Source organism: Bison bison, unplaced genomic scaffold, assembly GCF_000754665.1.
Source record: "Bison bison bison isolate TAMUID 2011002044 unplaced genomic scaffold, Bison_UMD1.0 scf7180017864309, whole genome shotgun sequence".
NCBI lineage: Eukaryota > Metazoa > Chordata > Mammalia > Artiodactyla > Bovidae > Bison > Bison bison.
The window spans coordinates 3,683,126-3,709,473 of NW_011494881.1; the positions used below are offsets into that span (position 1 = coordinate 3,683,126).

At 49.6% G+C, this 26,348-nt stretch overlaps 1 protein-coding gene across 1 annotated transcript in view; it reads left to right on the plus strand.

Moving 5' to 3' along the window:
* The first annotated feature begins 10 nt into the window (after window positions 1-10).
* HK1 (hexokinase 1) overlaps window positions 11-26,348 on the plus strand; it is a 70,622-nt gene continuing 44,284 nt past the window's right edge. Inside the window, exons 1-2 of the mRNA XM_010852211.1 lie at window positions 11-222; window positions 18,324-18,486. Coding sequence (XP_010850513.1) covers window positions 160-222; window positions 18,324-18,486 — 226 coding nt within the window. The 5' untranslated portion in view covers window positions 11-159. The remainder of the gene's footprint in view (window positions 223-18,323; window positions 18,487-26,348) is intronic.

The window sequence follows — 26,348 nt, forward strand, 5'->3', positions numbered from 1 at the left end:
CCGGCGCCGCGCTCCGGGTGGTGGGGGAGGAGCCGCCGGAGGAGGAGGAGGAGGAGGAGGAGGAGCCGCGGAGCAGCCGCCAGAGGACCACGGCTAGCCCGGGCTGCGGACGACAGACGCCGGCCGCCCGCCTGTCGCCCCGAGCCCTCAACCGCCAGCATGATCGCCGCGCAGCTCCTAGCTTATTACTTCACCGAACTGAAGGATGACCAAGTCAAAAAGGTGAGCCGGGGCCGCTGCCGCCGCCCGGCGCTCTGCCCGCAGCCTTGCATTCCGGCATCCGCTCGCCGCCGCAGCCGCCTCCATCCTCCCGCGCCCAGCCTCCCTCAGGCCAGCATTGGTTGGATTGGCGGGCGGTGGGGAAGTCTTCGCCCTTCGATTCTTCCTGGGGCCGTCTGTGTATGTGTTGGGGAAAGACCCTCGAGACTGGGCTGCCTGCTGCAGTGTCCTTGAAACGGGCTGTGGAAGTCAAATGGGCCCCCGGGCCATGCGGGGAGGTGGCCATGTGGGGACTGGTGGGCTGGTCCGTAGGGCCTGTTTGGTACGGTCCTAGCGCCGTGGGCGGAGTGATCACAGAGATGCTGGGGAGGTGAGTGCGCGGCAGGCGGGGGTGCTGGCTGGAGGCCAGGCATCCCATATTTGGGGTTCCTGGTGGAGGGCGTCAGGGGTCCGGGAAAACTGGCACCCCAGCTCTCCCAGCTATTGCGGCTGCTCCCTTAATCTGAGGACCGAGCGACCCGCATGGCTTCCTGAAACAGGGAGGGGCGCGGAGGCCACCGGAAACTTTGCTCATAGGCCTCAGGTCTGGAGCGGTACGTCTGAATGGAATTTTTTTTTTTTTTTTAATCATCCCTTTATGTGACCGCTCTCTTACGCTGTAATTTCCAGCCAGCCCAAGGGAGCTCAAATAAGAGACTGCTCTTTTGAGTCGGATGGAGGTCTTGACTTGCATGCTTATGGCATGTGTGTTCTTGAACAAGGACACATCTCCCTCCCTTGACTTCAAACATAAAAAACTGTCAGCTGGCAGGTGTGAAAGGTGTATCTCTCCCTTCTACCAGCTTTGGCACCAAGTATTTAAGAAACAGCCTAAACTGTAGGGAAGGACGCCCATTTTATCATTGCCAAGCCTGGCATATGCTCCTGACCCACACCCAAAGTGAGTGACATTATTGCTGGGATAAGGTGGCCTGGAGAGCAAAGTCAACGTGACTTTGGAGTTCCAACAAGGGAGCGCTACCTACAGGTGAGAGGCAGGAGCCACAGACCTGCAGCCACCGGGAGTTCAGTGCTCTTCATAATCACCCAGGACAGCCCCCGCCTCTGGCACAAGAGGAAACAGGCCTGCTGAGGGTAGTGAGATCACCTCACCAAGGTCACCCGAGGAGTTAGGGGGAAAGCCAGGGTGTGACCCGAGTTTTTGCCTCCCTCCACTGGGAACTTGACCAAGGCTCCTCCTTGAAGTCAGCTGAGGGGGAGGTGCTGAGACAGAGGATGCTGCTTGGATCTTGGATCCTGTGCTCGGTGGGGACCAGAGTTGGGTAGTTAGGAGACAGGCCTGGGAACCAGCCAGAGTCCTTCATGGCTACAAGTGGCAGTGTCTGGAGTTGTCAAACCATGGGACTCCACTCCTGAGGAACACCCTGGAGCCTCCTGCCCACTGAGCTCTGGGAGCTGTGCATGCCAACGTGTGCATTTCACAGTTGTCTGCAGTGGTGTTGCGTATCACTAATGCTCTTCCCATTTCACAGTGGGGAGTTGAAGACATAGATGGGTTCACCGTCCTCTCCTTGCACGTGGTGCCCTCTGTAGCTCAAGACGGCCGATCACCAAGGTGGGGATCCAGATAACCTTGTAAGCCTCCAGCATCCACACCCACTATCATCTGTGGCTGCCAGGGGCCAAGTTGAGTTGAGGTTTGGACTGCCGTTGGTGGGACCCATTTTATCATGTGGGCAGTTTCTAGTGTGGCCAGAGCCCTCCACTCCTCGTGGTAGCCTGACTCACAGTCTATCCACCAGGCTCCTGTACACATCTGACTGTGTGATTTCTGAATCACTTGATCCTCAAATCCCTCCTCCTCTGAGACTGGCTTTCTGAAATTCCTTCTCTGCCTTCCTCTGACCTCAGAACTTTGCTGGAGGAGGGTCTTGAGGCCAAAGCTTCCACCAAATAATATTATTGGTCAAGGAGAGTCTTAAAAACAAGCTGGCATTCTTGCATCTCATGGAGGAGTTCTCAGGCTGCTTTCTATGGGGAGAGGATGTGGATTCCTGCCAGAGGGTCACCTTGGCCTTCATGATGGGCTGTGTGGCTCTTCCATTGTGTGTGTGATCCTCAGGAAGCTTCCTGGGCCCCCTGAACACATAGTGGGCACTTGTTCTGATAGCCTAGTCAGTTTTCCCAGCCCCTACTTGTGCAGATCCTGAGAGACTGCATCTGTTCTCCTGGGACTCTGGATTATTAGAGACCACTTACCGTAGGGATCCAAGGTAAGTCCTCCACCTGCAGGACTCCAAGCCCTGTTCTTCCTGCGGAACTGGGCCCTACTTGCAACCCGATGAGGAGCCAGTGAAGACAAGCCATGATGATTCAGCCCTCCAGCCCTGGGTGGCCTCTGGAGTACTGAAGACAGCTCTGGCACCCCCAACTAATCTTCATCCATCTCCTTGCCCTCTATCCTCGGGGTGGAAAAGGGGAAGATGGGGATGGTGCCAGCGAAGGTTTATGGGATTGCTTGGGATACAAAAGTGATCATGAAAGGGTATCTTTTCTCTCCCCATTGCTTATGGGACATCAGTAATTCAACCTCATAAATACATCCTGTGTTGAAATGCGCCAAGCATCTGGCTTCCCAGCATGGATCGCTGTTTTCCAGACTGCGTATGCATAGTGTTAGATGATGGGGTGCAGTGAAAAGGGTGCCCTGGCATTAGACTGAAGTACAAAAGTATAAAACATAGATATCCCTTTTACTCTTCTATTGCTTTTGGGAGGAAAAGGATGCTCGTGTGCATTCCATTCATCAGAATTCTAGCCACCTGTTAATTTTGCAGCTACAGCCTGTGTCTTTTGACCTCCAAGCAGCTTTTAACATGCCTCTCCTCTCACCTGCTTCCTCCACTTGGGTTAGCCATTAAGAGCCTGAAGAATGGTGAAGGATTTCATAGAGCTGCATTCCTTCAGGAAAGGAAGATTGGCCCCGCAAGGTTAGAACTTGGCTTCTAAAGAAAGGCTAGACTTCCTTTCCTCAGAGTTGTCATAATGGTGAACAAATGCCAGTGGATTTTCCCTGGGAGGGATCCCCACGATCTGACAGAATCCCCACAAGCAGGTGAGCAACAACTGTGATTTGTCCAAAGTCCTCCAGTGCTTGTTTTGTGAAGACAGAGAAGAGTATGCTTAGCAGTTACAGGGCTACCGAGTTCTAGTTCCCTGGGGCCCATGTGTCCCAGTGGCAAAAGCAAGCGTTTAAAAAATGCTTGTTTCCTTATTGATTGGGGGTGAGGTGGGGGGAATGAGAGAGAAATGATAGAAAACCGTCACAGGCACCTTTTGATCTGGTGTTATGCAAATACTCAGAAAGAGCCTCACTCCCTGGGGAATCTTCATTACACAGCCCCTGTCCCCTCTACCCTTTGGAAGTTCCTTGGAGTTCTCCACCCAGAAAATCCCCAACACTTCCTTTGGCTTCACAGTTTGGGATTGTCTTGAGGGAATAAACTGGGAGTGCTGGTGGGTATGAGGGACTTTGACATCTGGCCATGCCGTGCAGTCCTCCCACACTCCTCCTGTTTTCTGGAGAAAGCATGGGCAGCTTTCTCCTAGAAGGACTGTGCGCCTGCAGTCAGGGGTTCCTGCCTGGTAGAATTAGCCACTGGAGTCAGCTCTGAACATGCCTGAGGAGGCTCTGGGGGAGATGCTGGAGAGGCCAACATACACCTCTGCCCCCAGGAAGTAGTCCTGGCTAGACCGCCGACACCTGCTTAATTGATTTGAGGACATTTAGAATCAAATCCGATCATGGGAGTGCAGTCATTTCTTCAGAAACTGTTTGAGTCCTTTATTTGGTGCAGAGTATATACTAGGCTGGAGTGCTGACTATAAACCTGGACAAAATAGTCCCTGTTTTCTCATGGAGTATAAATAATTATCTGCTGTCTTATGATAAGTGCAAAGCATAGAATGCTATGAGAGCTCTTGGGGCCATGGTCAGATCTTTAGGTGGGAAGTCACTAGCCTAGGAGTTGCTTAAAGTCAGGCTCTAGGGAATTCCCTGGCAGTCCTGTGATTAGTACTCCATACTTTGACTGCCAAGGGCCCTGGTTTGATCCCTGGTCAGGGAACTAAGATTACACGTGGGCTGTGGGGACCTGGGGGGAAAGCTAGACTCCAAATGTACAAATGGGAACGTTATACTTAGAAACTTTGTAAGGGTGAGTCAAATGGATAGTTACCAAAATGTAGTTTTGCCTTTTTTTAAATGGTTCTCTTTTTAAAACACCTTCCGGGTGCCATGTGCATGGGTGGTAAGTTGCCTTCAGTTGTGTCCGACTCTGTGACGCTGTGAACCATAGGCCTCCAGGCTCCTCTGTCTGGGATTCTCCAGTCAAGAGTACTAGAGTGTGTTGCCATGCCCTCCTCCAGGAGATCTTCCCAACCCAGGGATCAAACCTGTCTCTTAACGTCTCCTGCATTGACTGGCAGGTTCTTTACCACTAGCACCACCTGGGAAGTCCTATCAGATACCAGTTGGGTGTGTAGGTATATATGTCTGTCTATATCCAACAATACACACAGACGTACTGACACCCACATGGGTATGTGTGTGCTTTCGTCTGATCTTTCAGAAACCTCAGTGAGGTTGTCACGGCAGGAAGTGTTATCTGTCCCCCTCACTGCTCCTTCCCTGCACATTCTGCTGCCTCGTGTGTATGGACAGAAGGCAGAGATTTTATTCCCCTTTTAGAAACAGGGACTGGCTGGAGGCCCAGAGGAGATAAGTAACTTTCTCAAGGTCTTAGAAAACCTGGAATGGGATCCAGAGGGCTATTGTTTTTAGTGATTTAACTTGGAATCTGTATTTTAATTCTCTCCCCCCACCAAATCAGTACATAAGAGTTAATTTTTTATTGTGAAATATTCAAGGTGCACAAAAAATATTGAAGCTAATATAACAAACACTTGTGTATCCACTGCATAGCTTGAAAAGTAACAGACACGATTGCAATTTTATTACAGACACAACTGAATCCGTTTCTATGCCTGTCTTCAGTCCCATTCATTTCTCCTCCCAGAGGTGACCTCTGTCCTGAATTTGGTGTTTATCATTTCCTGCATGTTTAATATTTTTTTATTACATATCATGTATCTATTAAGCAGTGTGTACTGTTACTTTATATGGCTTGAACCTTTTGTAAATGGTGGTATTCTGGTCTGTATCCTTCTGCAACTGGCTTTCTTTAAAAGCTCAATATTGTATATTTAAGACTCTTCCATGTTGATCCATGTACCTGTGTTTCATCAATTTCAACTGCGGTATGCTCTCACATTGTGTGAACACACTAAACTAATTTATCAGTTCTTTTGGTGTGCTTTTGCATTTCTGATTTTTTAACTTGCAGTGCCATAGGGATCTTCTGTCCATAAAGAAGTTGCTCTAGGCTGTGATTCTAGGGCTGAAATTGCTTGGCGGAAGAGTGTGTATATCTTCCCATTGTTAACGTTTGCTAGATTGCTTTCGTGATCAGGCTTCCAGTTAGAAGTTTTGTACAGGTTCTGAACTTAAGGTGGCCAGGGGGAGGAAGTGGGGAAGGGATAGCTAGGGACTTTGGGTTGGACATGTACACACTGCTATGTTTAAAATGGCTAAGCAACAAGGACCTACTATGTATAGCACAAGGAGCTCCGTTCAATGTTATTGGCAGCCTGGATGGGAGGGGAGTTTGTGGGAGAACATGTATATGTATAGCTGAGCACCTGAAACCATCACAACATTGTTAATTGGCTATCCCCCTATAAAAATAAAAAGTTAAAAAAAGTAGAAAAAACAAAAGTTTTGTACAGGTTCCTGTGGTTCCACAGCCAACCCTTGGTGCAGTAAAACCTTTAACATTTTTCATAGACAATTTTTAAACAGACTGTTTCTTCCCAGACATTTCCACGCACATGACAGCATTTGAGCTTGGTTTAAAAATAGCCATTTCCTAGTTTGCCTTACGAAGGGAGCCCTTGCTGCCAGAGTATTACTGACTGCGGCCGAAAACTCATTGTGAGCAGTGCCCGCCTCCTTGGCTGTTTTCTCAGTGCATGCGGAGGGGATTGGGGTGGGGGGTACAGAGACAAGCTTGTGAGGGCTCTCTGTGTCCCCTTGTGCTCTAGTGTGAATCCTCTAAACTTTCCTGGGAGTTGAAACACACAAGTGTGCTTTTGCCCGTGCGTCCTCTCTCTTCCTGGGTGGATCTGGGTGGGCAGGGCTGGCTTATCAGCCCCGTAAACATTTCTGTTAGAGAACGCTCAAAGCCGGCAGCCTCTCTCAGACTATCTTCCCTAAAAGGAGAGGGTGGCTGTGTCCCCCGCAGCAGGGAAACTGAAATGTGAAGTCTGCAGCCCAGCCCTTTGCAAATAGAAGCAGATCTTGTGAGCCCTGTGAGAGGCAGAAAATGTCGGATCATGTTCATCCAATTCCACGCTTAGTTACCGGCTTGCAGGCGCTGAGGCGTTGAGGGGACCTTGGAGGGAAGGTTGCACTGAATGCCTTCTAGGGGCCTGTCTTTCCTAAAATGGTTCTTATTTAACCGTCAGTAGTAACAATACTAACCGAAGCCAACATGTGATGCCTGTCCTGTTTACTGCACTGAAGGCATTGCATCCCCCCAGCTTCCCTGTTAGTGGGGATCTCTTATGATCACTGCTTTTGGATGAGAACCCTGAGGCTCAGGTATAAACAGAAGAGTCAGCATGCAGACCCATCAAATCTGCTGGCAGAGCCCCTGCTTTTTTCTACATTGAGATATAATTCACATACTACAAAACTTAACATTGTAAAGAGTGCAAGTCTGTGGCGTCTAATACATTCACGAGCTTGTGTAACTGTTACCACCATCTCATTGCAGAACATTTTCCTCAACCCCAGGAGAAACTCTGTACCCGTTAAGCAGTCACTCCCCATTGCTCCCTACACCTTGGTATCTACTAATCTATTTCTTTTTTAAATGAATTTACTTCTTCTGAACATTTCATATGAACAGAATTGTATAATAATGTGACCTTTGTGTGTGGTTTCTTTCGCTTAGCATCTTTTCATGGTTCATTCATATGTACGTACTCATAAGTACGTGTACTCCAGTTCTTTTTATTGCTGAATAGTGCTCATTTGTGCTTGTCTACCACGTTTTGTTTACACATTTGTTAGTTCAGGATGTTTCTGTTGTTTCCACTTTGAGGCTGTTATGATAATGCTGCTGTGAGCAGTTTTCCCTGTGTGGACATACTTATATTTCTCTTGGGTATGTGTGTAGAAGTGGAATTGCTGGAAGAGATCCTTCTTCTGCTTTCCTCATTTCTGGAAGGAAATGAGGAAACTGAGGCCCCAAGTGGTGGAGGGACTTGCTGACCACATGGCTTGTGAGTGATAGAGACAGAAACACCGTCAGGTCCCCTAACTCAGAAACCCATGTTCTTTCTACCGTAATACATCCAGCTCTCGTTTTGCTGTTGAGGGAAACAGATTCAAAGGAGGAAAGAGCTGGGGACAAGGCAGAGCTGGGCGCAGAATCCTCAAAATCCCCGATTCCCATCTCCCCTTCCTCCCCAGCACCAGCACCCTGGTTTGTGCCTGCCCATCCCCACCCTCTGCCCTCTACCTCTCCACGCCCCATCCCTCCACCCCCACCCCTCCACGCCCAGGCTGCTCAGTGTTGGCCAACTCCTTCCACATGTGAAGGAAATGGACCCAATAAAGTCTTTTACAGTGAATGTCGGGGATTTTCTCTGGTTTTCAAATTTCTTTCTGTCCCATTTCTCCATTTGTCCCCCTCCCTCCATCCTGTTTGCATTTAAAAGAGGACTTTTGGGGAGGCCAGTGCTCACCTTGCAAGACCTCCCTATGCTCCCTGTAATGCATTATCAGTCTAGCTTTCTCTCCCAACGTCTGCCTGGCCTTTCTGTAAGCAGCTGTTTTCCTTGATTGATTGATACATGGGGTTCGCCTACAGCCTTGTTACTCAATCTGACCTCATTTCTCTGATGTCCCCCAGTGCCTTCCAGGACCCTGCCTGGGTGGGTGTGATGAATCAAGTAGGAGACTCCAGGCCACCATTGTAACAGAGACACTGGCTCACATTTGTAAAGTTCTGTTTCATTTTCAAAATACTTTTACGTGCTTGATTTAGTGGAGTCCTTCTGGCAAGCTTAAATGTAGGTATTTCTTCCTACCTCTTATATGCGGGGCAGGGAAGCCTCAGGAAGTGGAATTGACATGATCTTTGTTGGCCAGAGAACAGAAGAGCTGGGATGGGGCACAGGTCTACCTGACACCAGTGGGTGGCTGTCACTGTGCATACAGATCCATGACTTTGGTCCAGGGCCTTAGGCTTCCACAGCAGTGCATGGCAGTGGCCTCCTAGCAGAAATTGTCACTCAGGGCTCCCATGATGGGGATGTGACTGGAGTGTTAGAGCCCTGCTGTCCAGAACAAGAGCCTCTAGCCACCTGTGGCTGCTGCTGCTGCTAAGTTGCATTAGACGTGTCTGACTCTGTGCGACCCCATAGACGGCAGCCCACCAGGCTCCTCTGCCCATGGGATTTTCCAGGCAAGAGTACTGGAGTGGGTTGCCATTGCCTTCTCCACATGTGTGGCTATTGAGCACTTAAAATGTGGCAAGTCTGGTTTGAGATGTGCTGTTGAACTAAAATACAGGGTTTTGAAGACTTTGTATGACAAAGAAGATATATAAAATAGCTCATTGATAATTTAAAAGATATTAATTACATGTGGGAATAATAGTTTGGATATATTGGGTTAAATAAAATGTTATTAGAATTAATGTCACCTTTTCAAAAAATGTAGGTACTAGAAAATTTTAAATTACATATGTGCCTTGCATTATATTCCTGCTGGAAGCACTCTGTTAGAAGTGAATTTTATGGCTCAAAGGTTTGGACAGAGGCACTCTGCATTTAAAGCAGTAGGTTCCTGGGGTCCTTGGGCCTCGATTTCCTCATCTGTAAAAGCAGGAGGCTGGAATCCTTTATCTCGCAAGGATCCCTGTAGCTGAAGCAGTTTTGTTAGGTGGGCATCAAGCTCTTTGGGTCTCAGTTCCCTTATCTGTCAGATGAGGTGATTTGTGTCTCGCTGCCCATTTATTAAATCAGAGAATGGGTATGGAAACCCTTGGAAAGTGTACTGAATTACATAAATGCCAGATGTTAGCATTGTTCATCCAGAGCACACCTGTAGGCACCTGCAGAAGGAGTGCAGCTTCCTGGATAACAGAGGGTAGGTGGCCGGACCCCCGAGCTGGGCAGGAATCCTGGGTCCCATTCTGCTTGGCCACCGTAGGATTCTGAAAAGCTTGTATTCTGAGGATCCATGGTGTCATGGAGCTCCGGTGCCCACCGTATGTGACGACGAGAGGGTAGTTTTCAATGATGCTCTTTTACTGATAGGAAAAACACAGATGGAAGTGATGTGCCCAAGGTTATAGGAGGAATCCGTGCAGCCGGAGGAGGCCTGAGGTCCTTTGCTTTCCAGACTGTTCTGCCCCCACCAATGCAGTACTTTGGAACCATGACTCCGGGGTCTCGATGTCTCATGGTGGAAGCAAAGCTCTCTATACTTCAGATTTTCTCTCCCCCTACCTGGAGGCACCTGAGACGTTGGAAACTGTGAGTCTGGAGCCTGGCTCTAGCCCAAGCCATTGACCACGAGGCCCAGAATGAAGCCTGTTGTTCTTGTCCTGCCACATTCCAGGGCTGTTCTGTTCACCTTCAGAGACTGGGTACCTCCTTTATTTTTAGCTAGTTCAGTATGACAGCTGTGTTCTCATCCTGGGCAAGGGCTTGGTCTCTCACCAGCAGAAAGTGCCTCATAGCAGGAGCCAAGGTCACCAGGAGGACGTTGGGCATGACCTTTGGCCTCCTGCGGTCCTCCTAGCAAGAGGAGTCAGGGGAGCACTGGGTTGGGGTCTGAACCCAGAGCCGCCCTACATCCTAGAGGCTGGATGCCTTTCCCTTGGCTGCTTGACCCCAGGTTCCTCCCATGAAAAACGGGGCTGACAACGCCCACCCTGCAGGTGCTGCTTAGATCGGGGCAGGCTGAAGTGTCCAGCAGGGGCTCCAGGCCGCTTCTGTTATCTCGGTTCCCAGAACCTCAGTTTCCTCATCAAGGATGGGGATCCCATTTTCCTCCGGATTTGTTGTGATTAAACAGAAGTGTTGTATGAACAGTACTTGGTGCTTAATACGTGCTCAGTCCATGCCCACTGAAATGGAACTAACTGTTCAGGAGCACAAAGGACCGAGAGCTGTATCTGAACCTTGGAAAGGGCCTGGGAAAGGGAGCCTCTGAGGACAGTGTTTGAACCTGCCAAAGGGACCCTGATGCCTTGGGGATGTTTGCACACACAGTTCTCTCTCAGAAGCCTCTAAAATGGAAATTATTTTCCCAAACATGTTTCCTCTCTCAGGTATTCAGCAGCCTCTGGCCACCTTGAATAGTGGAGACTCCTGATTATCTGTAGAACTTTTGTGTCCCCCTGGACCCCAGGGTGCAGATGTCGTGAGGGGTGGGGGGATCGGAGAGCGCCTGGAGCAGTCCCTCCCTCACAGAGGGGCTGTTGGCTCCACACAAGTCACTGTGAGGCTGAAGTAAGGGGCTGGTGCTGGAGAAGGGCTGTGTCGTTCAGGGAAGAGGACTCTGCTGCATTATCTGAGCTAGCAAACCCTTCTGAGATGACCTTCTGGGTTAGGCATCACTGGAGGCTTCTGTTCACCCAGGAGAGCAGCCATTCAGCCCAGCTGAGCAGCCACCTGAGGGGGTGGGGACACCAGTGGCGTGGAAGTGTGGTCCCTGCACCCCTGGTGCTCCTGGTCTGGCGGGAGGCACACACCATGCACATGTCACCGTGGTGCCCGGGGAGGACTCACTGCCACTGTCCCCAGGCAGGTTGCTTCCTCCACACTGAGCACAAGGGCCAAGGGGATGCTGAGAAGAGCGGCAGCTGGTGCTGGGCAGGCGGGTCACCTCGCCCTTTGGAGGGGGTGTTCGTCGAGAAAGGAGCGGGGTGTTGAGTGGCATAGACGGGCCAACGCAGTCAAATGGAAGTGGATCTGTCAGGAAGGACCATCGGTGGGGCAGAAGGCAGGAGGGTGCCCGGGACGGATGATTCTGGTAGGGAACCCAGGGCATCCAAAATGCCTCTCTTTGTGGCCAGTGCCCTGCCTGCTCAGGGACTAGCTGCCAAAAGTAGGATAGAAAGGTAGGTTTCCTGGGCCACCACCCTCAATGGTGAGGTGGGGCTGGGCAGGCAGGAAGGGGGTTGGACCTGCCAGAGCGGGGCTTGGGATGGTACCCACCATGGTGGAGGGTGCCGTTAGGCCAGGACCTTTGGGTTTGCTATGGCCTTTGAGCATCCTTCCCAGGATGGTGTGAAAGGGAAAATGAAATGAGCAATTCAGATCGCTGGTGGCTGCTGGGGGGTGAATGAGGCCTCCAGAATAATCAGGCTGCAGGGTGTGCTTTTGATGAGGCAAGGGAGCCTGTACACTGCTTCTGTAGTGGATGGAGTGGTGGCATTAATGCCACCGTTTTCCCACATCTTCCTGCTCTCTGACCCTGAGGCTGGGTTCGCCCTGGGCTGAGCAAGAAGCTTACTGAGGAAGGAGCACAGAACCAGGAACTTGGCGTCCACTCCAGCTCTCTCGCTGACCAGTGATCACCTCGAAAGTGTTCATCGCTCAGTCGTGTCCGATTCTTTGTGACCCCATGGACTGTAGCCTTCCAGGCTCCTCTGTCCATGGAATTCTCCAGGCAAGAATACTGAGTGGGTAGCCATTCCCTTCTCCAGGGGATCTTCCCGACCCAGGGATCGAACGCAGGTGTCCTGCATTACAGGCAGATTCTTTACCGTCTGAGACACCAGGTGGTCACCGTGGCCAATTGAATAACCTCTCTAGACTCTGATGTTTCCTAAGGGCATTGGATGTGATGGCACCTGCCCTGCTTCTCTGGATAGGATAGCTTAAGGATCATCACATGAAATCGCCGTGCAAAGTAGAAGGCCTTCATAGGTCAAAGTCAGGTGAATGCAGCCACATTACAGATGGAAAGACTGAGGTGCCTACAAAATGGCCAAGTTGGAGTCCAACATCGGTGTCTGCACTGTTCAGTCCACGCCTTATCCTTGAACCAGGCAGGGTCCTAAAATCTAAGTTGGCTGTTAGTGCCTTAGAGAAAGTGCCCAGAAGAAACAGAGATGGAGTTAAGGTTTCAAGGGAGAAACTGTTTATAATAGCATTCCATTTTTGTAACAAAATATAAACAAACCAAGCTCTGTATGCGTGGATGTTTAAGTAGGAAATCTGCCCTAGAACATAAAGCTGTATTAGCAAGCACTTCTCTGGGAAGATTGAGGGAAGAACTCAGACTTTTTATTAGTACTTTTATGCATTGTTTGTGTTTTTTAATAATAAGTATATATAACTTGCTGTTAGTTTAAAAGAAAAGAATAAAACAATCCAAACGTTTCAGAGGACTTTTGTGAGCATCTTTCACTTGCTATGATTTCATGCAAATGACCACCTGCCTTTCATTTTCTTTTTTACAAGATGGGTTAGTAATATCTGGTAATCAATGCATTTCTCTAGATATTTAGGTAAAAGGAATTAGGGACATGTGATTATGAGCTAGACAGGTGAGTGAGAGAGATGGATTCCCTTTTGGTAATTTCAGTGGAAGGATGGGAAGAGTTTTTGACACATTATTAAAATTCTTCCAGTAGCTTTCTGAGGTGAAAGTATTGCGTGCATGCTCAGTCGTGTCCGACTCCGCAATCCCATGCACTGTAGCCTGCCATGTTCCTCTGTCCATGGAATTTTCCAGGCAAAAATACCAGAGTGGGTTGCCATTTCCTAATCCAAGGGATCTTCCAGACCCAGGGATAGAAGCTGTGTCTCTTATGTCTCCTGCCTTGGCGGGCGGATTCTTTACCACTGTGCCACCTGGGATGCAAAAATATTATTATTCCCATTTGAAAGAGGAAATCAAGAATCAGAGAGATTGAGTAATTTGTCCAAAGTCACACAGCTAATAAATGGCAGGTATTGAACTCGGTTCTCTTCATCCACAGCCCTGGGTTCTTCCCACATGTGAGAAAGAATAGAAATCCATAAGGAGGAGCCCCAAAAGAGGGGTTGGAACCTGGCGTCTAGATCCAGCTGCCACTTATAAACCACGTGACTGTGTGTGAGTCATGGGTCTCCATTTCCTCAGCTATAAAATGAAGATAATGATATCTTTCCTGCCTGCTTCACTGACGTATTGTGCTGGGAGAGAGGAAACTAACACACTGAGCCCCCACTTCATGCCAGGCACCTGACATCCACGAGCTCGTTTCTTTCCTTTCTATGACATCCAGATGGGAAATTTATGTGAAAGTCATGTGTGTAAGTGGCAGAGTCCTCTGCAAACATGAGCGCTCATTAAAATAATATTCATCACCTTGGACCCATTCTTTCCTGAGTCAGTCCCCTTAAGAAAGAGAATTGCATCTGATGTTGAAATCTCTGTTCTGCCCTTAAGCAAGAGTCCTTCTTAACCCTTCACTGCCTGTTCCCCAGTTTCCTCTGTGAGTAAAACATCTCACTTGGGACGTTCACTTCACAGGCCTGTGCTGAGCCACTTCAGGCACATCTGTTACTCTGCTGAGAGAGGCAGTGAAAAATTTTCCATGGCTGTGCCCCTTCCCATGAGGGGTCAGAGTGCCCGAATCACCAGTAGTTACGGTGCCTCCTGCCACAACTGGCCTATTCACTTGGGCATGTCCAGTCTTGAATCGTTTTTTTATGCATGTCTGTTGGGAGCAGGAGGTGGTGTCGGGCACAGATACTTTTGAGTTTAGACCAGTGTGGGGCGACTGGGTACTTCTGCTGGCTCGGTGGCTCTGCGGGGCTTGGTAAGGCTGTGTTCTCTTCCGACATCTCCCCCTTCCTCTAAGCTGAGTCTGCAGGATCCGGTGCAGCGTGTGGTGTCTGGGACCCTGGCATCCCTGCCCCCATCTCCTTCCCAGCCTGACCCGAGTCCTGCATGCTCATGTCAGACACCAAGTGTGAACGTGAGCTCCCCAGAGCCCAAGGAGTTCCTATCACAGACTCCTGGGAGCCTCTGTCTGTGTCTGTGATAGACATCCTATGATAGATGGCTTGCAGCTTGAAGCCACCAGAAGAGGTGCCGTGCCCTCCTGTCACCAAAATGTAGGGCTTGGAGTTGAAGGCACATGTGGGATGCATTGGACACCAGCGTTTGGCCAGAGCAGCAGAGTTTGGAGGCAGTATCCCAAGGGAAGAGGAAGGACTGGAAATGTGAGAGGTAGGGAGAGAGAGTGGGGAGGGAAAGATCTGGAGTTGTTTGGAGAGGGGACAGAAATGGAAAACTGAGAGGACCGTGGCTTCGGCCAAGTCTCCCAAAGCCAGATGTTGTCCTTCTCCGGCCCTGCTTCCCTCAGTTTCCCCCCCTGGGCTTCTGGGCCCACCTTCTATAAGAAAAACAGCTCTTGCACTGGGGTTCTTGCAGAGCTCTGGAGCAAACAGACAGGAGAACCCCCTTCCTTTCTACCTCCCTCCACCCACTGCCCATTCCCAGCTTCTTTCCCAGGTGGGACAGAGGGCGGCCCAGCCAGCTGCCAGGCAGGGCTCATCTGATGAACAAGAGGAAAGAGGCCCCTTGTTTGGTGAGGTTCTGGGCACTCTTCTGGGCACTTCCCACGGAGTATCCTGCAAGTGTCTCTTGACGTGGCTCCAGTGCTTCCTGGGCTGCTTAAAGGGCCACAGTCCGTATGATGCGAGTCTGCTGAGCCCTGCACCAGGTGCCTGCCTGGCCGGGCAGGGTGAGGGGTACTGCAGCCCAGCCTCGGGATCTGTGCTATTGTTCAAAGGCCCCTCCTGAGCTTCTGAGGACCAGGAAGGTACCACCTGAGATCCTAGAGGCTTCAGAGTCAGTTCCAGCTCTGCCCTGTGCTCTACCCTTTCTCTGGCCCTGATTTCCACATCTCTGCTGAGAGGAGTTGTACCATGTGATGATTCATGAACATGAACCAGAGAGGGAAAGCCCTTCTTCCTTCAACACTTGGGGGCCAGGTTGTCTGGCATCTGTGTCCCTAGCCTGCTTTCCTGTATGAGCTTCTTGGCTCTATTTGGGTTTGTCTCTGTGCTGAGCTGCACCTTGAGTCAGGAGGCAGGCTGGCTGTGGAGCCCTGCTCTTTCTAGAAGTTTCTCCCTGTCCAGCTAGAAAGTCTCAGCAGCTTTGCCTGGGCCTGATGCCTGCACCGTAGAGGGGACTGGCCTTCCCCAAGGGGTGGGAGTGGTTGTAGGCTCCACTTAGCTTCTTGAACTGGAAAATGGGGATTAAGAATGTCCCCCTAACAGGGTTATTTTGAAGGTAAAATGATGTATTGGATACGAAAGCACTTGATATACTGCAAACCCTGATATAAAGTATTCTTGCACCCAGAATTTGTTGAATTCCTCCTTTGTTCCAGGCAACCAGGTAGTTCCAAAGGTCTACTTGACATGTTTCCTTTCCCTGGGAAACTCATGAGTTATCAGAGGAGACAAGCATGTCAGTAGACAGATGATGTAAGAGGGTGAGGAGTGTGGTAGGGAAAACACGTCCAGATGCCAGAGCAGCGCCGTGACTGTCTCTTCTCTGCTCCTGCTCAACCGTCCCCTCCCCAGCACACAGCGTGATCTTTCTGAGCCACATCTCACTGTCGAATACTCCGTAGAGTCACATTTAGAGTCTAAATGTGTCCACCTGTCTTACCAGGCCCTGCACGGCTTAGCTCCTGACACCTTTCCAGTTGCTTCATTCTTGCACCTGTGCTCCGTCATCACACAGACTGCCCTACCTTCCTCGTCTTTGGCCTTTGCTCTTGCTTGTGCCCTGATGCGCTCTTGCACTCAGTCGCTGCCCCCACCTCCGTGTGCTTCTGTGGCTCACGCATGAGCGACTGCCTCTTCCAACCAGCACATGGTCGCCATGACTTGCAGCAAGAACTGCCGATGGACGCTGCCAGCCTTGGGGGTAGAACAGAGCACGTCTCCTGGGGCTGTGTCCTGGCCATTTCTATTCCAGCTCTCGGTGGTTTCTGATTGCCCTTCTCTTATTACGAAGGGGAAAGGAAAAAGGTGGTTGCAGTAGAAGAGTTGGGGGTGGGGACAGGGCACAGGCCGCAGAGGACGCTGGAGGACTCCTGCCTTGTCTGTGAGACAGGAGACAGGCAGGACTGGGAGCAGCAGGAGGCAGGAATCCAGAGCAAGAAGGCTGCCCGAGAGCAAGATATGCAGAAATTACTCTGTGTCCTTGAGTTGAATGTTTCCAGCCACCCTGAAATGTAAGCATGAGATCCCATTCTCAGAAGCCAGTCAGCATCAAAGGCCTTTGTAGCAGCCTCATGGAGTCATAAATCAGCCTCTTCATCGACCGGGAGCTTGCTATGTGTGAGGCTCCTTGTGAGGCACTGGGAGGTCAAGGTGAATGGAGCAAACACTGTCCCCATGACGGGTCTAGCAGGCAGTGAGCCAGGCTGGACCATGCGGAGAGAGAAGTGCTGAGGGAGTCATTATCTGTACCCTGAGGGTCTCAGACATCTGCTGGAGGAGGTGACATTTGATTTGAACCTTGAAGGGGAGGTGAGATTTGAGTAACTGGGAAGAGAAGGAAGGGTGGTTTGACAGGAGAGCCCAGGAATGGTAGGAGAGGTTTGGCTGGAGTTCAGAGAGCCCAGAGCTGCACCTGCAGGGCGTAGGGGCCTTGGACATGGGAGGCATTGCAAGGTTTTGAGCAGGGGAGTGAAGTGATCAGGGTCCCAGTTTAAGAAAGCGAAATATCCTGGACAAGCCCCCTGCCTCCCGCCCTCCCTTCCCCGCCCCCCCAAAGGCAAAATGTGGTCATGGTATAGAAGATAGATTAAAAAGGGAGAGAAATTGAAGACTGAAAACCATTGCAGTGAATGGGTCAGGAGTCAGGAATCCAGGCACATGGTTATCAGGACTTCCTAAAGCAGGACGTGGCAGAAAGAATGAGCCGGGAGACAGAGAGACTTCTGGTGAACTCCATGAGGACAGGTGTCTAACCCAGAGCCAAACATGTAGTGGGCGCCCAGTCAATACCTTTTGGGAGAGTCATTGGGAAGGTACTATGAAGAAAGAAAAACAAATGACGACAAGGAGGCCTGAGGTTGGGAGCCTGGGATCCTTGAGGAGAGCGGGTAGCCCAGGAAGATGGGCAGGTTGGTTCAGTCCTGGTTGAGTCAGGGGTGGTCTGATCTGGAAGAGTGGGCACATGGGCCCTGGCACACAGGCATGGGAACTTGGACTCTTCCAGACCTTTTGGGGGATAGTGAGGTTAAGGTCTCTGTGCCCTGGGCCTGAAGCACCATGTTCTGAAGGGCTCCAGCCCTTCACTCGCCATTTCCATTCACCTAGAAGTCATGCCCAAGGAAACCCACCAGCACCACTGCCTCACGATCCTAGCAATAGCTGATGTTTATTGAGCACTTTTCTGTGTTCTAAGGGCTTCTCTGTCTCCTTTGATCTTGTAACATTCCGCGAAGTAGGTTCTATTTATCATCTCAGTTTTTCAGTTGAGGAAACTGAAATTCACACAGCTGTTAAGTGATGGAGCTGGGATTTGAGCCCCAGGTGATGGCTTTGGAGCCCTTGTTCTGGGGCACTGCCATCCATGTGAGGATGAGCCAGAGGGAAGGAGTCACGTGGAGGCTTAATGTGTCTCTGGCTTGTACTTGGGGATCAAAGGACAGTTTCCATGTAATATTCAAGGGTTGGTAGGGACCTTGGAGGTGTCTCGTTCATTTTACAGGAGAGGAACCAGGGCTCAGAGCATTTGCAAACCTGCTCTGAGCAACATGGTTGATGGCAGCTCAATGATGGATCAGCATGGGTGCTCCAGAGCCCATGGATCTGTATCGTCTTAGACAGATGGGTGCCTCACCCTGCCGTCCCTGTCCTCCTCCAGCCAGACTGGAGCTGAAACGACCTTCCTCAGCCTTGGCCTCACTTTTTTTTTCTTCTCATCCTTCCTCCAGATTGACAAGTATCTCTATGCCATGCGGCTCTCTGATGAAACTCTGTTAGATATCATGAATCGTTTCAAAAAGGAGATGAAGAATGGCCTCTCCCGGGATTTTAATCCGACAGCCACAGTCAAGATGTTGCCAACGTTTGTAAGGTCTATTCCCGATGGCTCAGGTGAGTCTCACACCCAGAGACTGGGCTGTCAGGGCTGAATGCTCTGTGAAACCATCTTTCCAACTTCCATCATTTGTTCATTTATTCATTTACTTACCCACTCATCCAGTTATTCATCCATTCACTGTTCCATCCGTCTGTTCTCCCATCCATCCATTCACCTATCCATCCATCCATCCAATTTATGTTTGTTGAGATTCTGTCTTGTGATAGGGGACACCATGTTTGGACCAGGCTGACCTCCCCTGATCGTCCTGACTGTCCAGTGACTTGTGGAAAGAGAGCATAGTGTTCACGGATCTTCCAGATGCTGTGTGAATAACTCTTACATCTCCAGGACAGGAAAGGTTCCAGAACAAGCCAAGAGTTCATGTTAGGAGAATCTCTCCATCAGGGCACCAGGGCCTCCCTGTACTATCCCAGATAAGCAGCAATCCTAATGGCCAGGTGGATCTCAGACCCAGAGGGGAGATTCAGGTCCCCATTTGAACAAATTTCATAGATGCTAAGTCAGGGTAGCCCCTCAAGCAGGGCAATGGTGAGGGGAGTAGGATTGGAAAAGGGAAATTACCCTCTTGGTCTGCATGGTCGTGTGGCTCATGTCCCGCAGTGGGCATTTGGGGGCTTCCTGAGAATTGTCATTGCCCCCGCCCTAGGGGAGTGGCCTCAGTCCCTCCACTTGGCAGAGTGGAAGCTGAGAGGGCATAGCCTGGCCTTGGCCTGCTCAGTGGAGGTCGTTCTGTCTGGCTGACCCAGTGGTGGGTGTTGTGCCTACCCCAGCTTAGCACATGCCCAGGAATCCCGCCTTGAGCTTGGTTCTGTACTCTAGGCTGGGGTTCACCTGCCATGTGCAAGGGAGGGAGAAAGATTATGAAAGTCAGATTTCTCTTGGGGTTGTGAGTACGCACTCCGAGAGTGTGGCCCTTACACTCTCTTCCTATTTCCCCTCTGCTCTTGGGACTCATTTAAAGCTGGGATTTGAGGCATCTGATATGCAGCCTTCAAAATGGCCATCGGGAAAACTGCAGCTGTTTCAGCTGATGTTTATGAAAGATGGGCAGGTGCACCGTGTGTTGGAGCGACTGGCTGCAGTGGGAAGGTCCTCTTGTGCCAGCAGCCGGCCTTTAAAGTCCTAAACGAGATTGGGACACCGTGGAAGGGCGGGTGCTCTTGTGTGCGCTGTGGCCACAGGTGGGGTTTACTTCACGCACACGCACTGGTACTTGTATCTCTCATGTTTCCTGACTTTTTAAAATCTCCACTTTTATCCTTTTGTTTTCCTTGAGGTCTTGCTCACCAGCAGTTTAGGCTCTTTTATGACTACCGAAGAGATTCTGGCCATCAGAGTGACCAGACCACAGTGTCCCCTGGGTTTTTTTTCTCATGTCTCTGGCTTTGTAGTTTGCTCCTACTTTTCCCAACCCCGAATGGCACCCGTGTCCAGAAGCATTTTTGTCTTTACCAGGTTCATTGAATTCTGTAGGAGAGATGTGGCTCTGCATGCTGTCAGCTGAGAGACAGGGGAAAGGGAGATAAGATAGAGGCGCGCCCCCCCAGGGCCCCCACTCTGGCTTTGCTTAGATAACTCAGAAGGATGCCTGATGCTTGGGGGACCCCCGATCCTGTGTGACTGGCTCTGGGCTGGTCTGTCCCATGAGACGTTTCTTCCCTTTCCTCCTAAATGCTGCCTGCAAGCCAGCTTCCCTTCTGTGGCCCGTGTGTCAGCAGGGGATGCCCTACCTCATACCTTCACACACCATTTTTAGGGCTGAGGGACTCAAAGTGTGATCCAGATACACTAGTAATCTAGCCATTTGAAAACAGGGCTCCAAATGCATTCTTATTTGGGAAAAACAACATTTCCAAAGATCCCTCTTAGAGATCCAAAGCAGGGACTTGGTAGTCCCGAGGTTAGGACCCTGCACTTCCAGTGCAGGGGGCATGGATTTGATCCCTGATCGGAACGAAGATCCCATATGTTACGTGGCATGGACAAATCAAAACGAAAACAAAAGAAATTGGAAGCAGATACCAGGGTGCTAAAGGCCCTGAGCAGTCCTACAGGAGAGAAACCTGTTAAACTCGGCTACCTGCCTTTTCCCCAAACCTGTTTGCTCTTTCCCCCAATATTTACTACTATATTTCATCTATTTTGAGACCCTATTTTTGTCTTCGTTGTTGAGTCCTCTGAAATCAGCAGTGCATTGTGCAGCAGTTGCCTCTTTAAATTACTGTGAGCAGAATTTTTTTTCTCTCTTCGCATTACATAAAATAACGATGTGTCCACATTCAGTGCTGTCTTAAATGTGATGATGTAGGTGGTGATCACGCCCATGTTGGGAAATGCTGTCCTAGGGTTTGTGGAACTGGAGCCAGCAGCCTGGGCCCCATGCCTCCTTCTGAGCCTCTCTCATGTCCAGTGTGAAGGGAAGTGAATGGGCCCGAATGTTCAGGGCCCCTCAGGAACACAGAGCAGTGCTGAGAGCAGGAGAGGAGGAAGGGGAGACGCCAAAGCCCTGAGCCCCTGGCCTGCACGGCTAGCCCTTCCCCAGCTCCGCCTCCCTCTGCCCTCCCTGGGGACTGTTTCTTCTGCTCTGTGTTAGTTTCCAAGGCTGCTGTAATGAAGTACCATGAACTGGGTGGCTTTAAATGAGAGTGATTGTCTCACAGTTCTGGAAGCTTGAAGTCCAAAGTCATGGTGTCACTGGGGCCCTGCTCCTTCTGAGACACTGGACTAACTCTTTCCTTGCCTTTTCCTGGCTTCTGGTGGAGGCTGTCAGTCCCTGACATTCCTTGGCGTGTAGCTGCATCTCTCCACTCTCAGCTTCTGATGTCGTGTGGCATTTTCCTCTAATAAGTATACCAGTCAGATTAGAACCCACACTCATGACCTCCTCTTCATCCGATTACATCATCTAAAAAGACCCTTTTCCAAATAAGACCACATTTACAGGTACCCAGGGTTAGGACTTCTACAGAAATACCTTTTGCGGGGGATACTGTGCAACCATAATATACTGTATAGCTCTTCTCTCTATGACTGTTCCTAATATTCACGGGTGGGTTCAAGTCAGGTGTCCAGGGGCCCACACTCCTCCAGGAATGGTCCCTCCAGCCCCACATAGACACTGACATTGATGCCAAGGCCCTGGACACCAGTCCAGTCCCTGCCACTTTTTGATGGAAGTGCCTCCAACCACGAGGTCCCTTGGAGGAGCCAGAATGTGGGTCTCCTTCATAGTAAACCATGGTGCTAGTCTCTTTTCGAGATGTTAATTACTGCTTCACCTGTATAATTAGTCAATGACAAAATTAGTGGTAATCCCAAACCACCAAAGGATAAATTGGAGTCACTGCAGTGGAGAGGTGCCCCTGCCTGTCAAGCAGTGATGTGACTTCCAAGTCAGAGGGAGAAACAAACCTTTCCTTTCCTGCTGACTTCGACCCTGATGACTGGATTACTGGAAACTGTTGGCTTTTGAAACTGTATTGATTTTTTTGAAAATGTCATCAGCCCATTTTTGTTAATTTCCCCCCTTTTGACAATTTTAATGGGCAGTGCTTTTTCTTTAATTGTTCTCAAGTAATCTATACATTAGGTTAAAAAAAGATGCAAAACCCTAAAGTGGCTTTTAGCTGCTGCATATCCTTTTTGCAATGGGAAAGATATGAATAATACATAAAGGAGGAAGATACTGAAGCCTTTTTATGCTGGTGACTTGGCTAAACAGAAACCCTTGTTCAAAGGTGCCCAGTTTCTGGGGATAGCTGCCCACCTGGATCCAGCTTCTGTCAGAAGGCCTGCCCGACTTTGGTTCTCACTTGGGAAACTTCCCCTTTTTTTCTCATCTTGTCATTTATCACTCAGGATATTGTAAATATCAATTAGACTGTAAGCTTCTTGAGGGTAAATTGAGTTGAAGATTTCCTTGTTTCTGCTTTGTGGTTCCTTAGTGTGCTCTTCACCCAGAGGATAAGTTTAGAATGTTTGATTTGCGATGTGGTCCTGGGCTTCCCTGGTGGCTCAGGTGGTAAAGAATCTGCCTGCAATACGGGAGACCTGGCTTTGATCCCAGGGTCAGGAAGAACCCCTGGAGAAGGGAATGGTAACCCACTCCAGTATTCTTGCCTGAGAAATCCCATGGATAGAGGAGCCTGGAAGGCTTACAGTCCATGGGGTCGCAGGGTCAGACACGACTGGATGACTAACACGCTTCTTCCTGGACTTCCCAGGTGGCACTAGTGGTAAAGAACACACCTTCCAATGCAGGAGATGTAAGATCCCTGGGTCAGAAAGATCCCCTGGAGGGAGGGCATGGCAACCCACTCCAGTAATCTTGCCTGGAGAATCCTCATGGACAGAGGAGTCTGGCGGGCTACAGTCCGTAGGGTCGCAGAGTCAGACATGACTGAGCACCTTAGCACACTCACAGTTAAATTGGTGGGGCTTAAGATATACTGCTTTCCAGCCAAAGGAAGGAAAACATTTCCTTTTCTCACTGCATTTGGGCTGTTTACTTACCTTTCTCTGTCCTTATGTGGGAAGATGGTTGGATTATCTCAGAAATTCTCTCATTTGATGAAATCTCCTAAATGCCTAGCATTCCAGTTGGGTTTCTGATGAAGGTGTAAACTCTCATTGGCTAGCAGGATTGCAGACAGGAGGCTTTGTGTCTTGTGTACAGGATTAATTCATGGAGCAGGCAATGGGAGGCATTTCATGAACACTGAGTTCTGTTTGCGCTGTATTCCAGCACAGGTCTGGACTCGAGAGAGACATCTGTTTCGGTGTTTGTTTTCCATTATTTGCTGGTAATAATGACTGTCATTAGAAAGTGGAGAGTTGCCAGGGGCCCTTCAGATGCTTTGTTTAATGAGGCTTCTATAGAAGAGCAGTTCTTCTTGGCTTCAGTGGAAATGGGAAATGTAGGATGAAGTCTCGGCAGTGGCAGGCAGGAAGGTTGAAGCCAAAGATTTGAAGAGGAAGTAAGAAGGAAGCCGACTGCTGCAAGGAGACTGAACTTGAAACTGAAGGGGAAAATAGAGTTTCAGACCACTGGATTAATCTCTGGCTCTGCTGCGTATTATCTGTGTGATCTTGGAGAAGTCCCTCAACTGCTGTAAGCCTCCATTTCCTCATCTGTAAAATGGGCGTGGCAGTCCTGCTGTGCCTGCCTCACAAAGCTGTCAAAAGGATCAAAGTGCTTTGGAAACTGCAAACCACCATGAGAGTCACAGAGAGTCATTGTTCTGCTGGTCATCAGTATAACTTAATAAATGACTTTCTAAGAATTCTTAATGAGCTTCCCTGGTGGCTCAGTGGTAAAGAATCTGCCTGCCAATGCAGGAGATGTGGGTTCGTTCTGAGGGTTGGGAAGATCCCCTGGAGAAGGAAATGGCAACCCATTCCAGTATTCTTGCCTGGGAAATCCCATGGAAGGAGGAGCCTGGCGGGCTATAGTCCATGGGGTCACAAAGAGTCAGGCACAGCTTAGCAACTAAACAACAATGAAGAATTCTTTGGAAGAATTTCCCAACTTTGGAAGGCCCTTCTCATCTGATGCGGCCAAAGGACCCCTACCCATCAGACCTAAATGTAGAGGTCTAGCCCTGGAGGAAAATGTCAGAGCTTTTCAGAATTCACCAGCATCCCTGTGATGTTATGGGAGGGAGGAGACAAAAAAAGGGGGGAAGCAAAGGCAGGCTGTCTCCCCACCACCCCAAAACCCCTCATAATGTGGATGAGCCTACAGACTACAGCTCTGGTTCCTCTGCAGCTGGGTGATTGAACACCATGACTCTGAATGGGGGGGCCAACTGAGATAAAGGGGAGGATACATCCTTTATGGAGGGCAAGTTGGTATTTGGAGTGCCCATTGCCTATAAAGAATGTTGAACCCAGCAGCCTCTGCTTGTAACTGAAAGAAATCTAACTCAAAGTTGTATAAGCAAGAAAGGGAATTCTAGGTTCACATAATGGAAAATGTAGTTGTAAGTTGGCTCCTGTAACCAAGGCCTCATCTGTCTCTTAACCAAGGCTTCATTCGTAGGCTACTGCTGCTGCTGCTAAGTCGCTTCAGTCGTGTCCAACTCTGTGAGACCCCATAGATGGCAGCCCACTAGGCTCCTCTGTCCCTGGGATTCTCCAGGCAAGAATACTGGAGTGGGTTGCCATTTCCTTCTCCAACGCATGAAAATGAAAAGTGAAAGTGAAGTCGCTCAGTCGTGTCTGACTCTTTGCGACCCCATGGACTGCAGCCTACCAGGCTCTTCCGTCCATGGGATTTTCCAGGCAAGAGTACGAGAGTGGGGTGCCATCGCCTTCTCTGCATTCGTAGGCTGCCTGTCCCTTATGGGGGCAGAGAGAGCCCCAGCGGCCGTAGCTGACACATCTCCAAACTAGAGGTCCCAAGGTTGTCTTGAAGAAGGTGGTGATTGGCTGATGTGGGTCACGTGCCCACCCTGAACCAATCACGTTGGCCAAAGTTGGGGACTCTGGATGCTCTTGGGTCACATGGAACAGGCGATCAACCCCAACCCCAATTCAGATGACAAAACGGGAAGGGTGATTATCTAAAGAGACGCCAGACAGCAAACAAAGCTTTTTTCCAGACACCTTGCTGTCCTTGCCAGAAGTCATTCCTTGATGCCCGTTGCCTGGCAGAGGATAGGGCTGAACAGACCATGCATTTAACCCAGGTGTTCTAACTGAACTAGCTGCAAACACTTTCTGATTTGTCTACTGTATATGGGACTCAGTACTGGGAAAAAGGAAGTAAGCCTGCTAAATTACCCTTGCCTTCAAATTGCTCATCACCCGGATGAGGAAGATAAAACTTTTATGTGTATGTGTGTGTGTGTGTGTGTGTGTGTGTATTAATGAGCATCCCGGTATTTGCAAGTATATGAGTGACTAAGGAAAGGGAAGGGCCCTGGCCTTACCGCAGGCGTGACCATGAGCAAGTCATTCAGCAGGTTTGGTTGGAGCTACCTTATCCATAGATGGAGTAGGTGAGTTAATATTTGTCCCATATTTCCTGTGCTGCAAATGTGATTTACAGAAGAGATGCCAACTGCCATTTCTTTCAGCAAGCACAAACACACCCTGGAATCAGGGTCACTGCTCAGGAAGGGATCAGGGGCTGCATTGGGCTTAACAGTGTCTGCTTGTAAAATGCCTTCAGGGAAAGGCCCCTTCACAAATCATCTCAAGACTAACTTTTCTGGTCTCCTTCTCTGCCCCTAACTCCCTGAAACCCTATTGACCTGTGTTTGTTGAAAAAAAAAAAAGAAGTGAGATGGACAGACTGTGGTGGGAGGCTGGGACGGGGCAAGGGTCTTACAGAGCTGCAGAAGTGTGGGCCAGCCCCATGCACCCTAAGGCCAGGTTCTTCCCTGACCTAGAGACAGATGAGATCATTTAAACTTATCCTGCTTGAAAACTTGAGACCTGGGACTTCAGAGGTGCTGCCTGAAACCTGATTCCTTCCTGCACAAAGGGCTAAAAACTCTTACCTGTTGTGTGTTGACAATGACACCAATAAGCAAGAGATCCCCCATCACGTGGAACTTGAGCACAAGAACCTGCTTTTACCTAGTCCCTTGATTCAACTGAAGATGAGACTTTTGACCTGACTGATTTATCAAGATTTCTCAAGCTATTTTTTTAAGTTATGATGAAAGCCAGTGCAAAACGTGAAATAAATAACTGTTTTTATTTTTTAAATTAAAACAGTAAATAAATTAATTAAATAAAAATGTTAGGAAGGAAAAGCACCCATATTTTCATCCTAGCACAGTGTCCGCTTTTGCGTGTGTTGTTTCCCTGTATACAAGTGGTTTATAGAGAGATGTAGCCATTC